General features: G+C 61.8%; 4 protein-coding genes across 4 annotated transcripts; all 4 read right to left on the bottom strand.

Moving 5' to 3' along the window:
- Positions 1-797: 797 nt before the first annotated feature.
- On the bottom strand, positions 798-2822 carry LSCM1_06146 (uncharacterized protein; the record flags this gene model as incomplete). The annotated part of the gene is made up of 1 exon (XM_067323578.1): positions 798-2822. One exon carries the CDS (start codon positions 2820-2822, stop codon positions 798-800), a length of 2025 nt encoding a protein of 674 aa, XP_067178683.1.
- A 3016-nt stretch (positions 2823-5838) lies between these two features.
- On the bottom strand, positions 5839-9702 carry LSCM1_06145 (uncharacterized protein; the record flags this gene model as incomplete). The annotated part of the gene is made up of 1 exon (XM_067323577.1): positions 5839-9702. One exon carries the CDS (start codon positions 9700-9702, stop codon positions 5839-5841), a length of 3864 nt encoding a protein of 1287 aa, XP_067178682.1.
- Positions 9703-11989: 2287 nt separating this feature from the next.
- Positions 11990-15058, bottom strand: LSCM1_06144 (uncharacterized protein; the record flags this gene model as incomplete). The annotated part of the gene is made up of 1 exon (XM_067323576.1): positions 11990-15058. One exon carries the CDS (start codon positions 15056-15058, stop codon positions 11990-11992), a length of 3069 nt encoding a protein of 1022 aa, XP_067178681.1.
- A 2115-nt stretch (positions 15059-17173) lies between these two features.
- On the bottom strand, positions 17174-18187 carry LSCM1_06143 (uncharacterized protein; the record flags this gene model as incomplete). The annotated part of the gene is made up of 1 exon (XM_067323575.1): positions 17174-18187. One exon carries the CDS (start codon positions 18185-18187, stop codon positions 17174-17176), a length of 1014 nt encoding a protein of 337 aa, XP_067178680.1.
- Positions 18188-18774: the final 587 nt, after the last annotated feature.

Raw genomic sequence — 18774 nt, 5'->3', positions numbered from 1 at the left:
GGAGAAGGCTGGTGGCGGGTGGCGGCGAGTGCGGCGCACTTCGCTACCCGCCACACCCCTTCCAGCGGCAGAGACTTGACGCGGCCCAATTACCCAGACACGAGCGAAAGACTTCACCCCCACGCGCGCGTCAGCGGTTGAGCGTCGAGGGGTGAAAACGCCGAAGAGAACAGAGGCGGGGGGAGGGGAGGAGTCAGTCGATGAAAAGGGGTACGAGAAGAGTCCCCCCAGCGCTCGCCCCCACAGACGCGGACGAGCACGTCAGCATCCCCTCGCGGTCCTTTTGAAGTGTGAGTGTGGAAGAGGGGGGAAGAAGACAGGCAAAGCGGAAGATAAACAGTTGCGCATATATATATATATATTAGTGTGTGTCTGTGTGTGTTTGCGTTGTCCTCTCTCCCTCTCCTTTCCAGAGATAGGCCTGTACACTTAGATGGCCGCCATGAGGAATGGAGGGAGGGGACAAGGAAGAGGGGCAGAAAAAGTCCGCAGGCAAAGAAGAAACAGCGTCGGCGTGTGTCGCGCTGCAGTATGAGCCACCGCCGTTGCGCGCGCGCCTCTCAAGCACTCACCCTTCCACCCGCCGATGCGTGAGCAGGGGTGGCGCACAACTCTAAAGCGCGCACACTGGCACACCCTTGGTACAGAAAAAGCGCCTTGGTGGGAGGGAAGGGGAGTTGAATCAGCTGCCAAAAGGGGCCCGAGCCCTCCGCCTGCTCGGCGCCACCGACCCCGCCGCTATTTAGGTCTTGACAAGAGCGGCATGCCTCGCCCCAACCTTCAAAGTACGGCACAACTCAACTCCCGAGGATATCCACGAAGATGAGCGAAAAGGATGCGAGCGCCACCAAGCTCAGCAGCAGCCACTTAGTCATCAGCTCGGCCCTTCCGCCGCGAATGTTCACAGTTCGCCCTGAAGATGTCGTTGGCTCCCCAGCAGCAACCAACATCCTTCCGTCCGGCGCCCTCCCCGAGGTGGCGGTGGGCGCCTCAGCGTTGTGCACGCGGCCCTGCAGCCGCACAAGTGCCCCTCGCAAGTCGTCGGCGAAGAGCCGGCGCGCCACACCGATCGAGGACCTTGACGCGGGGGACGCGGCTGCCGTCTTGCCGGCACCCGCCGCGGCGCTCTGCCGCCACCACCCCCATTGAGCGTTGCTCCTCTGCAGGAGAGCAGGATTTGTACAGCTGCTGGCCGCAGAATCTTCTTTACCGTATCGAGAAACCTGTCTCAACGCGGGCTTGGGGAGCGGCTGGCCAGGTTGATAGGTGGCGCTACCTTGGGCGTCGTGGGAGCCGCTCCTCCTGGGAGAGGAACCCGTGGCGCCAGCCGGCGAGAGAAGAGAGTGGGAGGACACATCAGCAGGCTCGGAGGCGCTCCTGCCACTGCTGCCACCGCTTCTGCTTTGGGCAAAGGCCGGAAGTGCCTCTATGCGCCCCTCTTTCTTGTTGAGGCGCAGAGAGAGTACTGAGGAGCCGTTGCTCTGAAAAGGCAGCGATGACGACGGGCCGCGTGGCTGTGAGGACACGGTCGGGCGCGTCTCCGCCCCACCGAGGGAGCGGCCGAGCTGTGACGGCCCATTCGAAAACTCCGAGGGCGTCTTCAGGGTAATACTGCTGCTGCTGCTGTTCATGGGGGACCCCAGTCTCTGACCGGCGCCATAGGGCGACAGCGCCACTGTCACAGGGTTAGATGGGTGACGTGGCAGCGGCACCCTGGTATCATCGCTCTTCTTCACAGATGCTGCGACACCGTCAGCGGCTGCGAGGTCCCCTTCGGTCGGGTCTCTTAGCAAGAAGTGTACTCGGCGGCCTGGCAATGAGCTGGGGGAGCTGCTGGATCCCATGTCTGTGTAAGACGAGTCCGCGAAGCTCTCGCCGCGGCTGCGATGCAGGTTACGTGAGGCCGCCATCGAGGTGTTAGATGCCGAGAAAAACACACCTGAATCATGGTGAGAGCGGCCAGTGGGATACCGCGACACACTGCCCGGCGGCATTGACGGGGCTTGGCGCGGCAGTAATAGCGGCGAGCTCAGCGGCTCTGGTTGCTTCAGTAGAGTGCTCGACAAGACCTTCGATTTCGCAGCCTTCGTAGCCGCCGATCCTTGCGCGACTTCAAGGAGCGGCGCCGGATGAGCTGGGCCAAGTCGCGCAAGCCCGCTGCCCATGCTCGCAGGATTGCCTGGCTTTGTCTTGGTACTGCTCGGGTTCGCCGTGCCGACCACCAGAGTAATGGGTCTACCACTCGGGTGGTCCATGATCAGCGAGGCACCCTTTCTGCCACTCGGCGAGCCGGGCCCTCTCACACGGCTGCGATGGCCCTCATCCGGCAAAACCGCACTTTGAGAGACTCCGTTCGCATCAGCTACCCTGGCACCTCGTCCGGGACGGGCGCACGCGAGCAGCACATCTGACGACGCATCATTGACACTCTGTCCCCACAGGTCGCCAAACTGGCGGGAAGGCAGGTCGACCCGCAGTCCCCGGCTTCCGCGGGGGCTGTTGATATCGCGCTGATCTGGCGTGCGCAGGTGCGACAGAGCGAGTTTTCGCTGCGTCTGTGAGTCCATGGCATCGACGAAGAGAGGAGGAGCTTGTGGTGTGTCGCAAGAAGGTGCTGCTTTGTTTCCGCCTCCTCGCACCGCCGTTTTCGGCGGCGGTTGCAACGGTGACGGAGCTGTCTGCCTTAGTAAGCGCACCGGGAGGGGTTGTACCGCCCGCGGGGGGCTGCGGTGTTCACCTCTATCGCTGGTGTGGTTGCGTGCCTGGCTCGCGGGCAAGAGGCTCACCGGCGCGCGGTGGCAATGCGGTAAGGCTGGGCGCATTTGACGCGCTGACTCGCTCTCTGCGTACCCTTGCGAATCGTAAAGCTGAGCCTTATGATGCTGACGGCGTACTGCGCGGCAGCAGAAGCAGAGGCACCGCTTTCAACTTCTGCGGTGGTAGTCGAGGCGCGGTCGTTGCGCCGATGCACCGGCGTGACAGCCCTACACAGTCGCAATCACTGCCGGCACTGCGGCTTTCACGTGCGTTTCCGCGCCGTCGTGCGCCTTTGGCTGGCCGTACGCTGCGCGTGGCTGAAGGCCTGCCGCGTCTCTTCTCAACGCCAAGCACGGCAGGCGTGCAGTAAAAGCTTCGAGGGGAAGGGGGGAGGAGGGGGGCAAAGGCGCGGAAGCGCTGGTGGAAAACGAGTTACAAGCGGCCGTCGGAGACACTCGAGGCATGCACGAGCACAAACTTCCGTGCTCGGTGCGCCTGGTCGAGGGGCGGGGAGAAAGGACGCACTCTGCTGAGCTGCACAAGCGACTGTGTCAGCGCCACCCCTCACTCGCTTGAGTGAAGAGATCTGGAAGGGATGGCGCGGCTTCGCTCGTGCTACCGATGACTGCGTCGCCAAAAATAAAGATGCTAAAAGAGGGAGGGAGGGAGAGAAATAGAGGAGGGTGCGCCACCGGCACCGTTCCCGTCCCCCTCCTCGAAGAGAAAAGGGAAGGAGCAGCAGAGGAAGCTGAAGTGCTGAAGCGGGCGGGACAGAAAGAGGAGCCGGTGCTGACAGAGGCGAAGCGAAGCGCGAAGAAAATGGAAGTGAGGAGAGTAGTTTGTCTGCGAGCTGAAGGCAAGAAGGAAAATGGGGGAGGGGTGAGCGCGACGCCTGAGCGATGAGGTCAGCAACAGCGAGGAACGGTAGAGGAAATGACCAGCGTGCCGAAGGAAGAATAAAGCCACAACGGCGGCGGCCAAAAGAGAGGGGCGCAATGAGTCTATCGGTGTGGCGAAGAAGATACACCTGTGCAAGCGCGCGACAGAACGAAAAGGGGAGAGCCGCTGAAGAGCACTACGCCGCAGTACACCCTGAAAGGCGCACCGGCACCCAAACGAGGAAAAACGAAGCTTAGAACCGCTGATGAAGCACAAAACTTGCACTTACACTAAGGGCGGTGATGGGGTCAGATAGGGACTCAAAGAGAGAAAAGGGCCTTTTACAGCAGCGAATTCACCCAAGCGCACGCACACAGACACACACACACCAGGCAGAGATACGCGCACTGCCTCAACCAGCCGCCGCGGTGGTCCACCCCAGAAGGTGGGCGTCACCGAGATGGGCGCCTCAGTTTGAGCTGCTGTGGCTGTGACAGCGGGAGCGCGGCTGAGGTGATTAAAGTGGAGGAGGGAGAGGGGGAGAGGGGTGAAGCGCGCACGAAGCAGAAGACCGCAGCCGCTCGTGAAAAAGGAAGCAAGAAAGAGAAAGAGAGGCGATCCGACACTCGCGCTCACCCTTTAGCGATGGCGGAGTGGACAGAGAGGCACGCAGACAAACTCAGACGAAATAAGGGGGAGGGGGAAAGCACTGCAGCGCCGCAGAGAATGCCGAAAGAAGGAAATTCATGGAGGGTGCTGGCGGTGCAGGGCGCAGAAAAGCAGGCGCGACAGCGAGCCACAGCACCTACACACACACACACACGCCGTGGTAGGGCGCGCTTTGGTCGTGCCGGCCCCTTCAAAACTGAGAATATGCTTGAGCAAAAAGGGAGACGAGGGGAGGGGGAAGGAGAGAAGAGGGCGGGAGCGATTGACCTGAGAGCGCGGCACTGGTGGCTGCAGGGCAACGCACGCGCGAAGGTCGAGTCTAGAAATGAGGAAAAAGTCTCTTCCTCTTTTTTTGAGCGACTCTCCGAGAGTACGCAGTGGAGGAGGGCTGCACGAATGGCAAAGGGACGCCTCCGGCCAAGGACGGGGGCCGGGGGGGAGTGGTGGGGTGTTGAGGCTCGTCTGCCTTCCCTCTTGCGCCTTCTCGCTCCCTCTCTCCTCTGCGGTGGAGGGTGGGAGGGGTGCACTCCAGGAAGAAACGAGAAGAGGCTCCTTCAATGTATCAGCGCGGGCGCCTTCGCTGCCTCCCACACCTACCTGCGGCTCTCACCTCTGGGAGCTCGCACGCGTTCAGCTTCGCTGTAACTGAGCGGATCCAGAGAGTCCGAGTGTGTCTGTGTGCGTGTGTGTGTGAAGGGAGGAAGGGGGGCTCTACTGGGCGAATCGAACGGGGAAGGCCCTCGATAGGTTTCCCAGCCAACGCGCACACGCGCGCGCCGCTCCTGTCACGGAGAGGGGGACAGAGGGGAAGGGAGCCGCACAAACTATAAGAGGAGATCGAAAAAAAAAAACGAGCAGTTGGCCAGAGGGAGAGAGCGAGCGCACGCGCGCCGAGGAAACGTGAAACGGATAGACAAATAGTTGACCAGGAAGGAGGTGGGGAGAGGGGAAGGGTTATGATTACGACGCGCCTCCGCTGCAGTGCCGTCCTGCGGTTCGCATGCGTGTGCGCGCTGCTCTTCCACTGCTCTGCGAAGGGAGGGGCGATGCGGTGCCTGAGCGCCACAGCAAAGAGAAATACGAGACGGGGCAAGGGCGCGGAATAAGCGCGCAGGAAGGGATGTCCAAGACTACGTTGCGTATGAAGCACACGTGTGCGAGAGAGAGAGAGAGAGACGCGAGCGGATGAGATGGTGGGGACGGAAATCGGCAGAGAAGAGACGCTCATGCCGTCGCACATACGCCTGCTTTAGCGCGAAGGAAAAGCATTCGATGCACCCCCACAGCGCCTCCAGAAGGGAGGGGGTGAAGGGAAGCCGCAGTGTGGAGCCTGCAGAACACGACACGGCGAGAGTGCTATCCCATTTAGGCTCTCCGACGATCAACTGAGCAACACGCTGAGAAGTCTCTGGAGGCAGCGCTCCGGCACTACTCACTGCGTTTCCTGTCCACGGGCGCTCTTTATGACGCCGCTCTGTAAAGCGGAGCACACCAACGTATACGCACACGTGAGCGGGAAAGCGGTCACGCTGCTCATCGTAGAAGCGCCACTGTCGCTCCTCGGCCTCCGGCGCAGCACAGGTGGCGAGGATAGCGCACACAGTACTTCACTGCCGCCAAGCCGTCGGCGGAGGCGTCGAGCGTCGCACGACACCCATCTGCGGCGTGCGCGAGGTGCTGCAGAGAGGCAGCGGAAAAGTCGGAGCACAGGGCACCCCACACGACGAAGTCCAACAGCGGGACGACAGCAATACGATCAGGGGTGAGAGAGAGTAGGCGCTCGATGGCACTTTCGACCGCCGTGGCCGAGGCGCCAACTGCGGTGCAGTCGCCGAGGTCGTCATCGCCGCCGCCGCCGCAAGGAGCTAGCGAGGACTTGGACGACGGCGACGGCGCACCCGAGCATGAGCCAGCGAAGAACAAGAGGCTCGCTGCTGGCACCCCGCCGGTCTTCCTCTTCACTTGGACATTCAGTTCTGGGTCCAAACGCGTTCGGCCGTGGCACACCGCCAGCCAGCGCCTGAGGAGCTTGTGTTGGGTGCGTTGCAGCTGCTGCAACCAGAGCGACAGTTGCCTGTGGTGCAGCGTAACTTCTACGGCGGCCTCCGCCGGCGAGTTGGCCGGCTCGTCCTCGCGCGACGCTCGTGAGTTCTGCCTCTGCGGAGCGGCACATGGCATTGATAAGGTGCCAGACGTCCCGCTAATGAAGTTACCCTCGACCTCGTGGCACGCCTCAGCGGGCAGCACCTCGTGCGGACTTCGATACACGCAGAGGCCACTCTTCACCCACGTGCACGAATGAGCCGCAAAGCACCGCATCGCCGGCAGCAACACCCTTTCCACATACGCCACATCGTTGAACAGAACGACCGGAGAGAGCGGTGTGTAATGCCCCTCTGGCTGTCCCGCAGTCCAAGTCGCTGCAGAAATCGCGCCTGGGAGCATAGCCGGCGTCTGCCGACCAAGTAAGATGTACAGGTCGCGGATGAGCAGGCCACAAAAACTGCCGAAGGCCTCCTTGAAGGGTAAGCGATGGTCCCTCCAGCCGCATAGTCGCTCCAGCTCATCAAGGCGCCACAGGGAGGGGCACACGTTCACTGAGAGTGGACTGCCGCGCTCACGAGCGGAACGCTTGTGAGCGCCGATGTCTGGCACCGGTGGCCCCGAGGAAGGCAGCACCCACCGTGGCTGGTGCAGCAAGAACGGCAGCAGTACCCGCTCACGGGCGAGCATGAGGCGATCCTCCGCCACTGGGAGAACGGAGGGCACAACTGTCGTTGCGGCCGCAGCGGCGGTCGTATTAGAAGAGAAGAATGGGGAGGGGATACCGAAGGGCGCCGTTGGCGGCCACCCCGTGGCCGCCGCAGGTGTGTAGAGGGCGCTCCAGAGCGCATCTGCCAAGGGTGCGTCGGCGACACGTACGGTAGCGTCTGTGGCCGCGTCGGCGCCGCTCATCCGCCTCCCCTGGTGCCCTGCTAGCGCAGGGCGGGGAGCTGCCGCCGCGTCTGCCGCCACCTGGGGCGTGGGAAAGAGTAGCGGCATGGCTACCGCGATGGCCACTCGACCGAAGCGGAAGCTGCTGCTCCATTCTTGGGCCAAGGCGCCCCCCTCAGACTTCAGCGCTACACTCTCGGCATCGAGTTGTTCCTCCAGCTGCCATCTGCGGCCATCGCCCTGTCCTTGCCCATGCGATGTAGGCGGCGAGGGCATAGAGTTGTGCGGCTTCTCCATCTGTCGCGGACGCTCTACATGGAATTCTGAGGCCGGTGGACGCTGCGGCACATCCGTCATCCGTCCTGGCGCCTGTGCGCCGCAGCGCTCTCCTGCCGATGCCGGAGCACCTGTGGGGGTATGCGGAGAGGGCGAAGGCAGACGGGCAGCAACAGCCTCACACCAAGTGCGAAAACTTTCGCTCATCCTCCGGCGCACCGACGCTTGCCGCCACGCGTCTTTTTCGCCTTCATGCCAGGGCGCCGCTGAGTGCGCCTCGACTCTGTGGCCTGCCACTATCGCTGCCTGCTGCGCCAAAGACGGTGAAGAATGCGCAGCAGCATCGAGGGCGACGCCTCCGAGCCTCCGACTCGGCAGCTGTGCCGTCCACAGATGTGCAGCCTTCAACGACGAGGCGTGGGCGCAAGCACGCAGTCGCTTGCCCGTTATCGACACGAAGAAAGAAGAGCTGTCCGCCGTATCAGCGCCCATGTCGGACGCCACCAGTGCTGAGGGTGTGAAGCCGGCGGCAGGGTGCAAGCAAGGCGGCCGCGCCGCTGCCGTTTCGGTCGCCAGCTGCTGTGATGTCGGCACCTCTGTCATGTAGCTGAAGAAGCACGACGGGTAGAGCACCCCCGCGTCGATGGGAGAGACGCGGGAGTTGGGCGCCGTCCGACCTCGTGCCACAGTAAAGAAGAAGAGACTATACAAAGGCGGCGATGCCGTTCCTGTCGATGGCAGCGCCGTCGTCCCCAATGATGAGCTCGATCCGGCAGTCGATCTTGGCGGGTGAGCCGGCACTCGCGCCTGAAGCGCTGCCGCCTCGTAAGCGCACCAGGGATCGAAGGTGTACGTGTGCGCGAGAAAGACTTGCGCCTCCAGTGTAGACACCGATGGCGCATCTGAGCGCGGTTCGCTGCGACGCCGCAGCAGCACCTGCGACGTTGCTATGTCAAAGACGAGCCACCGGGAGATGTCCACTGGCGCCTGGAACCGCTTTTCCCACATTTCTGCACGGCTCTTCCTTCTCTGAAACGTGTGATCTGCGCTCGAGGCGCCGGATCGAAGCACCTCCAGTAGCACCGTCGGCACCCCGAGCACGTAATGCACAGGTAAGCTCGCGTAGTCAGTTCGGTAGTCCGTAGAGGTGCACGTGAGCCCAAGATGAAGGTCGTCCAGTATGGAAGTGTCGCTAGTCGCCAATGCATTCGCCGCCAGTCCTCGACCTGGGGAGGGTGGTGAAGGTGAAAGTGCTTCCGCAGTAGTCGCAGAGGCAACAGGAGCTCTTGCGGGCGCGGGGGAAGATGGAGCACTGTTAGTGGGGCGCGAGTCGGCTGCCAATCCGAGGGACACGAAAGTGCCGCGCGTGTCAGGAATCAGCAGGCATGGCTCCTCCCACAGGCGTAGATGGAGAAGCGGATCCGTGAAGGGGGGCGGCGCGGCACTCGACGGCTGCCTGCGCCCCTCCGTGGTGAGCCGCTGCAGCCGCTTGAGTTGCCGCTCCTTCTGCGCGCCTCTGAAGAGGGCGAAGAGGGCCTTCTCCGACGCGGTCAGCTGAGGCTGAGACAGGGAGAGCAGACGTGAGAAATCGGTGCCACCTGGTCGACGTGCCTGCGCGTGGCCCACAGATTCCGCTGCCACGGGCACCAAAACCTCGCTTTCAGGAGCCGATGCAGCTGCTGAGGCTGTGGTGTCGTTGGCGTGTCCCTCCTCCTTCGAATCCGCTGGGGCACTACGCTGCTGCTGCTGCCGAACGACCAGCGGCATCTTCTCACGTATGTTGGAGGGCAACTCGTTGTAGTGGAAGAGAAAGTGTGACGCACCGACCGGCAGTCGGCGCAGAAGGCGCTGCGTGTGGTTCAGCGAGAGGAGGACATCCGCAGCAGCGACAGGGCTGGAGTGAGAGCCGTACGGGGAACCTTTCACGGGCACAGCGCCAGCGTTGGTGGCCGCAGATGAGGTCGGCGACGTTGCTGCAGAGAATACGGAGGCAGGGGCCTTCCGGCGGCCATCCTGCTGCGCAGGCACTGCCGACGCCGGCGCCACGGCAGCGCTGCCGGAGGGCCGATAGGGTTTTTGCCCGCATGCACGCGAGCTCCCATTACAGCGTGTTGCCGTTGCCGTGCCACCCCGCAGCACGCATCTCCGGCGCCGACTCAGGGCGCCAAGGGCGGGGTGCGCCGACATAGCTGACAAAAGAAGAAGTGAGACACACCGCCGCATTCGAGAGAGCGCGGAGGCAGCACAGAAGGGGAGAGAGAGAGCGAGCGAAGGGTGCCGGGGACATGCAAACGGGCACACCCTGACGCGTGAGAGAAGCCGTGCGGAAGTGCCACCGCTGGTGACACTGTGCACTGCTGCTCGCCTCCCTTTTATACTTTTTCTTTTCGGCGCGTTTCGTTGCAACCGGCCAGACTCTCGGAAGGGCCGCCTTGGCTCCCGCTATGCTGACGGCCAAGACAGGCTGTGCAAGAGTTGCGGCTTCTGGCCTACACTGCGTGTGAGAGCATGTATGCGCCGGGTGAGTAGGTCTGTCTGTGAAAACGCGCAGGCAGAACGGCGGTGTGCGAAGGAGCGAAGCGCAGCTGTGCGCATCCAAACCTGTGCAAACTTCGGCTCAAGGGCCCTTTTTGGATGTGGGGAGACAAACGAAAAAAGAAACACCGAAAAGATAGAGTGAGTAGCGCTCATAAGCACACGCGCATGTATGTATATGTGTGGGGGTTAGGGGGTGGGTGAGAAAGCGGGAGAGCGAGCCGCACATCCAAGTGCGCGCGACAGGCGAGGAGAGAGGGGGAGAAAAGAGGGGAAGAGGTGCAGAGAAAGACTTGTCAAGGTGCACCACCGTGTCAGCCCCGCTTCATCGCAGTATCGGCATCGTCGTCATCCAAGCAAAGGCATCGCAAGGAAGGACAACGCAGCTGTGCGGTGGTGGCGACGCCGCGGGTGAGGGAGGGGGGAGGCCCGCAGGGAGAAGCAGAGAGGGAGCGAAAAGGAATCGAAAGGGATATCGGCACAGCCGTGAGCGCACGGGCACGCTGCCCCCTCCTCTCCCGACCCCTCTGCTCAGTTCTGCTTCCCATTGCTCACGTTGTGCTTCGGCCCTTCGCACATATCAAAGCCGAAACGGTTCGGTGCCTCCGGTGGGGAGGCGCACCACAGCCGCGAGCGCCACTCGCACAGCGGAGAAGGGGCAACGAAGAGAGAGAGAAGGGACGGGGGCCCACAGAGACCGAGTCTGCAGAGCACAGCAGTCGCCGCCGTCTTCGTGAGCGCGCATCAGTTCGCCTGACATGCTCAGCACGCAGCGCATCGTTGAAGCAGAGAGGCGCGGAAGTGCGGCGATGACGGCCCGCGGAAAGGTATAGCCAGAGGGGTGGCGGCAGAGGAAACCAAAAGGTGAGACAAAGGGGGACGGGAGCAGATGTGCGCAGAGGACTGTGCGTCTTCGACTCCACATGACCGTCTGTTCGGTGACGGTGCCGATAGAAAGGGAGGCTGGCATGAGGGCAGCAGCCTCGAAGCGAGAAGAGTGGCGTTGAGTGCATGAAGAGGGAGAGAGAGGGTGACAGGCAGGCGGCCTCTTTTTTATCTCTGACCCTTCGACTGCATCTTTCCCTGACGCTCCGCGCAAGCGTCAGGCGCCGCTCAGCCCCCTCCTCTCTCTCCCATCTTCAGCTGTTGTGGCGTCTGAGAATGAAAGGATACGCCCACACACTTACACACAACCACAAAGGCATATACATACATACATATATATATATATTGGGAGAGAATAGTTGAAGGAGAGGTGGGCGAGAGGTGAAAGAGGGCGCGCAACAGTAAAAGTTGGGTGTCAGTGTGGGCTTCAGGCACCTACGCCGCCGAATGAGGCTTATGATGAGGTGGTCAACCTCAATATGTGTGTGTGTGTGTTCCTCTGCATGGGTGGGAGGATGCTGCGCCCCTGCAGGGCAGAGACGGATGATTGAAGCGCCTGAGAGAGGGCGAAAGGGCGGGCATTCGCCGGCATATATGCATATATATATATCTGTGTATGCATGCCAGAGGGAAGGGTGGGGCGATAGCTTAACAACTCAAGTGTCTACGCACAGAGCCTCTGCGACAACAGACTGGGATCGCACGAAGAACTAAGAGCTTCCATAGCCTCCACCCCCACAACGCACTCCCACGCCTCTCCTCACGTCATCCCACTCGGTCATCGCACCGGAGGCGCGCACATTGAAAACAGCGGTTAACATTTTAGAAGGAGATTGAATACACCGGCAGTGGAGATCGGGCGGACGCCACTCTGTGCGCAGACATGTACGAGAAGCGAAGGACGACTACTTGACGGAGTGGAAGTGATAGAGAAAGCCTCAGCAGCGCGCAGGTGTGTGTGGGGGGGGGGGTCTGGATCGCACCCATCCACCCCTTTCCTGCAGTAAGCCATGCGCAGTCCACAGCGATACCGGGGCACCTGCAGGTGCAAAGGCTACCCCTTCTTGAACGACATCTTATCGAAGATGGTCATCCGCGTTGTAGCGGAGTCAGACGGTAGCGACGCGGAAGCGGCACTACTCGCCCTGTCCCCATCTGCTGGAGGCGATGGCAACACTGACAACGGAGGCGATGTCAGGGGTGCGGCTGTCAACGGCTGCGCCTTTAAAGGTGGCCGCAGCACGGTCAAGTCCGCAGCCTGCGCCTTCATGGGACGGAGCTGCATAGGCAGCGGAGGCGATTTGCCGGAGGCGGAGGAAGATGGAGTCGAAGAAGCTGCGGTTGAGCGCGGCGGGCGAAAAGCACGCGGTACGTACCCGGTCGTAGCGTGGCCGGCAGGCAGCACAACGGACTGCTGCACAGAGCCCGCTGTAGAAGACTGCCGCGGCGCTGTCGACGAGTCCGCCGTCAAAGCGCACGCGCGTGCCGTCGGTCGGCCCGGAGACAGAGATTGCGGCGGCCCCTCGTCTCGGAGCCAATGCCGCCTAAGAAAGCACGACTCGAAGACAGAGTGCGCACGGTTGCACTGCCAGTAGCCGAATGGGCAGCTGCAGCGGGGCGGCGATGGCGCCGACGATGCGGCCTGCGTTCCTACCGCTTCCGCAGCCGCGCTGGCACCCTGAGCCGTGTCGCACGTGCATGACTCCACGTCTGAAGTATCTGCCACGCCGAAGGCTTTGTGCGGCCCTCTCCTCACCGCCGGTGCGCGCGCTGCCCTGTACTCCGCCACCAACTCATGCCCCCCATCCCTGGTGCTCTCCGAATCCTCTGTGGACAGCGCTGAACCATTGGTGAAGAGCGGAGATGTGACGCTCGCTGTTGCGTCACCACCGCCCGTCCAAGAAGTGTTGGGCAAGCCTTCCACAGCGTCATCAAGCCTAGCGCAGTCACCGGTGCTGCCTCCTTGCCTCGTCCACGGTGCCTCCTCCTCTTCGGTCCTACCGGCTATGAGACGCGAGATTGCTGCCACGGCAGCCCCAGTCCCGCTGGCCGAGTCCTCTGTAAGACTGCCGCTGGCCGAGTCCTCTGTAAGACTGCCGCTTGCCGCCTTCGTGGTTGAGAGCGACGCTGGTGAGGACGGGAGGTGCGCCGGTGATGCCAAAGGGTGGCCATCACTGGCGTTCATGTCGACCATGTGGTCCTCTGGGCCGAAAGACGTTCGCCCAGGCATCACCACGCGCTGCCCGCGCCCGCCGTTATGCGTGTCCTCCTCACTGTCGGTCTCGCTGGCGGACCACCGCTCGCGCACCGCGGTGCGGCCGTGCATTATGAAAAACTGCGATCGAACGACCACAGCAGCCCTTGCCGGCTGCTGCGGCAACGACGACGGCGACTGCGACGGCGCTGCGCTACGGCCGACAAATCCGGTGGCGACACGCTGTCTCTTTAGTGGTGCGCCGAAGCTAGCCTTGTCGGCAGAGCACTGCAAGATGGCCGATTCGTCTCGCCGCTGCTTTTCCAAGCGCATCACCACACGATTCGACGACATCTCCTGGAAGCCGGTGTACGCCCTCAGCGAGGTCTGTCCGCGCCTTGTCCGCTGCAAGTACTGTGTGACGCATGCCTGATATATGCCTCGATAGAGCTGCAACGTGCAGGGGTCCTTGAGGCACTGCACACAGACCTCTTGCGCTGTGTGCGCAGGCCATCTATCGCCCACCAGCTGCGTTTTTAGTGCAGCGGTGCCGCCGCTGCCGCTGGAGCCCGGCAGGGGATAGTACGTCACGATCTCCTGGCTGAGGGGTGAGTACACGAGGTGATGCGCGAAGCAGTAAAAGGCCTCCAAGATACGGTGCCGATAGCGCCTCAGCTCGTCCGCTGGAAACCCAAACTCGCGCTCTAATGTAGCGAAGCACTGCCGCAGCGATCTGGCATGCGCCACCAGCTTAAAGGCCTTCTTGACCCCAATGGAGCGCAGGTTGGGTACGTAGTCGCACCCGCTCAAGATGCAGCCAAGCAGGAAGGACTCGTAGGTGAAGGCGGTGGAGGCGGCGGTGGCGGCGGCGCCCTCATCCGCACTTGTGCCGCCCTCCCCGTTAAAGAAGCAACGTGAGCGCTGTAGAGACTGAAGCGCGGCAGCTCGCATGCGGGTGTGGGGGCCGTTTTCGCGATTAGGACCGTAGCCAATCGCATCATCGGCGGGTGCAGCGCGTCGGCTAGCACTGACGGACTTGAGAAGCAGTGCGGCAGTAGAGGGGGTGGTACCGCTCGTGGTTGCCATGCGCCGGAAGAAGTGCGGGGCGCAGAGCGGCGGCTGCAGAACTTCGCACTTGCCTGAGAATGTGTCTAGCTTGGCGATGATACAGGGGCAAAAGTACGCGATCAGGTCGGAGTCTTCCGATGCGGCTGCCGCCACGTATCCCTGGCGACACAGGTAAGCCAACTGAGCATCCGCCTCGTACGGCGCGACGATGCACTCCACATGGCGTTCCTCCTTCAACACCTGAATGACAGCATGAGCCAGCTCTGTCGAGATATCGACAGCCTTCTCCAGCAGCTGAAGGGCCTCCTCGTACAGGCGCGTGCCTCGAGGAAGTGCGATGCGTGAGCCGCTCGCATGGTGCTCCGCCGCGTACCCGCGATTACGGCGCGTATCGCAGTAGAGCTGCTCCAGCTTCACAAGTGCCGCTTGAAAGGCGTCAGTTCGCCGTCGCTGTCGCTCCTCGTCAGTGCCGCCTTTCATCGGCATTTCAGCGCCATCGAAAACACATACTGGAGTCACACCGAAGCGCTGCAGCGCGGAGACCTTGTCTACCACCAGTGTGATGAACTGCTCGTCAATCTCCAGGACGTCGTCTACAGAGAGCAGTGCCGGCGACGGCGACGCCTGTGTCGAGGCATCACCACCGCTGCCCGGCGGTTCGGACCCTTCGCTGCCCACGGTGCCGCCATACTTGGCGTCGAGGAAGGCAAGGATCGCCTCGGTGCGGATGCGCACCGAACGGTGCACGCACCGGTGCAGCCAAACATACATGTCGACCGCCACGCGCTGGCCGCGAAACTGGGAGAGATGACCATCGTCAACGTAATCGCGCAGGGCTTGCCACAGGCCTTTGATACCCATGATGGACGTGGGGGGGGTGATGCGCAAGAGGGCGTGCGTAAGCGGAGGGGAGAGAAGAGGCGGAGGGAAGCTATCTGAGCCTTGGCGCAAAAAGTAGGCGAGCGCGTCCTCCTCGGCACTAATTGACCGTGTTGTTGCCTCCCACGAGGGCAGGGCAGAGGCGACCACCGCGACAGCTGATCGAGTTGAGCGAGAGACGAGGACGAGAGACAAACACCAAGACGCCAAAGAGATCAGTGGAGACGTAAAGAAAAGGGAGTCGATGAGGGCAGAGGAAGCACCCGTGCGTACTCGCGGCGTGTCTCCCTCTCGGTCTGCTGATCGGCAGAGGAGTGTGGAAGGCGGATCGTCTATGAAGAAAAAAAAGGAGATAAAGGGGGAGAAAAAAAGGAATACTCCACCGCTCTGCGTGTGCGGAACGAGGAGGAGAGGGAGAGGGCTGCCGAAGGCTTTTCTTGTCGATCTGCTCTTGCCCCAGTCGAAGGCCGCATAGGCGCCCTTCCAAAGTCGGTGGGAAGCTGCTCACAATTCTTTCCACTTCCAGCCCACCCGACTCTACATGATACACACACACCTCTTAGCCCCCACACCCACCAGCACACCCTCCTCTCCTCTCCCTTGGCTAATACGTCACGTGGGAAAGCACGAAGAACGCCCTCTTCGCCCTGCCTGCCAGCGTGCTCGCGTACGCGTAGACAGACGCGCACGCAGTGCAGAGCTGCTAAGTGGCGGTAGAGAAAGAGAGAGTGGGGAGAAGTCTGCGGAGGCGATATATGCCCTCTGTAATTCTCTCTGTGTGTGCGCGTGTGTGTGTGACGACAGATGCCACGCTGGCGCGGTGGAGGGGGAGGGAAGAGAGCGCAGCGTGATCAGAAGCGCAGCAGAGAAAATATGAGGCGGTTGCTGCCCCGCGAGAGGAGAAGCCGATAGGCGGGCGGAACGGTGCGCTCCACAGAGGCGCCACGAGAGGAGGAAGCAGAGTCCGTATGTGAAGGACGAGAGGGAGAGAGACAGTCATTGGGTGTTGGGGAAGCGCTTAGCCATGATGGCAGTACGGCACACTCGGGCACACTCCAACAGGCGCCGCAGTCACTCTCGCCACCGCAGCTGCAGCCGCAAAAGGAGGAGCCTCAATCCACTGAGCGAGAGATGGAGCACGAAGGACTGCACCTGGACAGTCGACTCTCGCAGCCGCCACAGTCGAATCCGCCGCGTCGAGACTAAACCATTTTTTCTGTGTGTGAGCATCGGTTCAGTGGGTACAAGAAAAAAGAATACGTCGGGCTATGGCATGGAAAGAGCGCACGCTGAAGATTGCGCTTCCAGTGCTCCCAAAGAAAAATCGAAGGCTTGTGTGCGGGACGGGGAGGGGGGTAAAGGCGCTCATCATTGGCTGCCACAGCCCATGCCGAGCCCGAGGTAGCCGCACACAAGAGCTTGGTCTCCCCTACCCCTCAACGACCAGATCAGAAGCGCGAGCGCACTCACAGTTAGACGCGCATAAAAAGACATCTCTGCACTGCCCCCTCCCCCTCTCTCTCGCCTTCCTCCTCCTCCTCCTTCGGCCTCCAAAGAGGCAGCAGCCTGCCGCTGTAACACGGAAGTGCGGCAGAGGAGAAGAGAGGTAGCAAAGCTGCTGCCGCTACCCGCAACCGTGTTCGGCATGATACAAGAGCGGGAAAGGGCTAAGGAGTGCTTTTCTCGTGCAGACGTGCACAATGACCGCACACGATAATGAAGAGAAGGGTGCCGAGGCCGAAGCGAGAGAAGGGGATGATGAGGCTCCCGAACGTGAGACAGCAGAGGGGCTCGCGCTTTCTAGTCTTTCCCCTCCCCCCTGCTCACACACACACACGCACACAGAGGCGGGCGACGCCAGTGGATGCGCGAGAGAGAGGCGGGAGGGGAGGCGCACACACACACACGCACACGCAGAGGCAATGAAAGGGACAAAGAATAGGGAGCAGAAGGTGGAGATGTTTAGAAGAAACGGATATTACGGGGAGGGAGGTCGGCCGCGATGGAGCAGTCATGAGCTGCGTGGGCGTGTCTCCGCTGGCACGGTGGGAAGTATGGCAACTTGCAGCGATGCGGCTGAAAAATGGCCTTGCGCCTTTACTCCTCGTATGATACTGGGGGTACCGGAAAGGGAGAGCGAGTGGGGGAGACCGATGGCCGCCCTTGAGCGAAGGGGTCGGGCGAAGAGGAAGAGTGACTCCGCTGGTGATGGGAGCGGTTCCCGCTGCCGCCCTGCGAAAGAAGCACGAGCGGAGGCGAATGACCGCCACGCAGAGAAAGCGAGCCTTTTCGCGAGCAGAATGCACTCGGCGCACGTGAGCCGCCTTCAAGGCTGACGCAAGAGGGATCTTCCAGCGTCAGCGGTAAAGACTGTGTCCAGTCCACCTCTGCGTCGCCCCCGCCTGCGACGGAGGCCATGAAGCCGCGCTGCCCAGAAGATGCGCGCGATGACATGGAGACACGGTAAGAGAGTGCGGCGAATTCGTTGTTGCCGAGTGTTGCGTAATCTCCGACCTCCTGCTGCAGCGGCGCTGAGGATGGAAGGAGCAGTCGCGAAGGCGAACAGCCCAGTGGGCCAGCAAGCGATGGAGCATGTGGTGACGAGAAAGGCGAGTGCATCCCCAGCGGCCGGGGCGGCTCTGCGAACCCTCCGTACGGCAGGTGGCGGCCATGCGTGAAAGACGGAGGCGATGGCGCATCGTACCCAGAAACTGGAGCGGCCCCGTAATAGTCGTACGCAGAAAATGAGGTAGGGGCGCACGAGTAGTAGAGCGGCACCGCCATAGCACCACTTCTGCCAGGAAGCGAGCTTCCAGGTAGCAGCCATTGCAACTGGTTGGGTGGCAGAACGGCGCGCCTCTCCGATACGAGCTTGGCCGCCATCTTGCATGCCTGCTGCTCCACCCAGCGCTTGTGCGACGGCAGGAGCCTCCAAAGCCGGCAGAGGAAAATGACAGCAGCACCCAAGAGGATGCCGGTGTACACGCGGGCTGCACTGAAAGCGATGAACAGCGGGACACACACCGTCACTATCACGGCAAAAATGACTATGTCAATCACGAGGTAACGATTGCAGTGACAGCACCACAGCTCCACTCCCCATAGCTGCATGCTAGATGGAGAGGAGTCGATGGAGTCGACGAATAGGAGAGCCAAGGGCTATGCAATCAGGAGCAGCACGGGGGCTTCGGAGGTGCGTCTGCCCGCAGGGAAGCGAAAGAGCGAGAGAGTCCCTGAAGCAGCGCATGTGCGTGTGCAGGCGTCGAGGGTGAAGACGAAGGTACGGCAAGAGAAAGAGGGGTAAACGCATACGCAACAAGGTAAGCAGCTGAAACAGGCGGAGGGAGGCGGAGAAGAGGGTCGAGGGAGGGTCGAGGATGTCTACGCCTTCCTCCTCTCTCTCTCGCAGGCTTGCAGCAGCACCAACACCAGCAACAGCACGAAGGAACGCAGAGTGGGTGAGTCTTCCTGCGACACCTGAAAAGGGCGGCGTGCACACAGGCTCAGTCGACGTGCCCGCTACCCCTCTGTGGTCCCTCAGAAAACGGGTAAGGAGGAGAGCCGTGCGAGTCGGAGGCCGTAAGCAGCGGCGGACATTCACGTTGCACGATGCCATGGCCAGCTTCCACACCCTCCGTTTCCTTCTCTGCCGGTGTACCTTTGGCGGTGATCCTATCTTCGTACTCTTTCTGCAATCG

Source organism: Leishmania martiniquensis, chromosome 23, assembly GCF_017916325.1.
Source record: "Leishmania martiniquensis isolate LSCM1 chromosome 23, whole genome shotgun sequence".
NCBI classification, from domain to species: Eukaryota; Euglenozoa; class Kinetoplastea; order Trypanosomatida; family Trypanosomatidae; genus Leishmania; species Leishmania martiniquensis.
The sequence above is the reverse complement of the archived record's forward strand: the minus strand, read 5'-3'. Positions and strand labels throughout refer to the sequence as shown.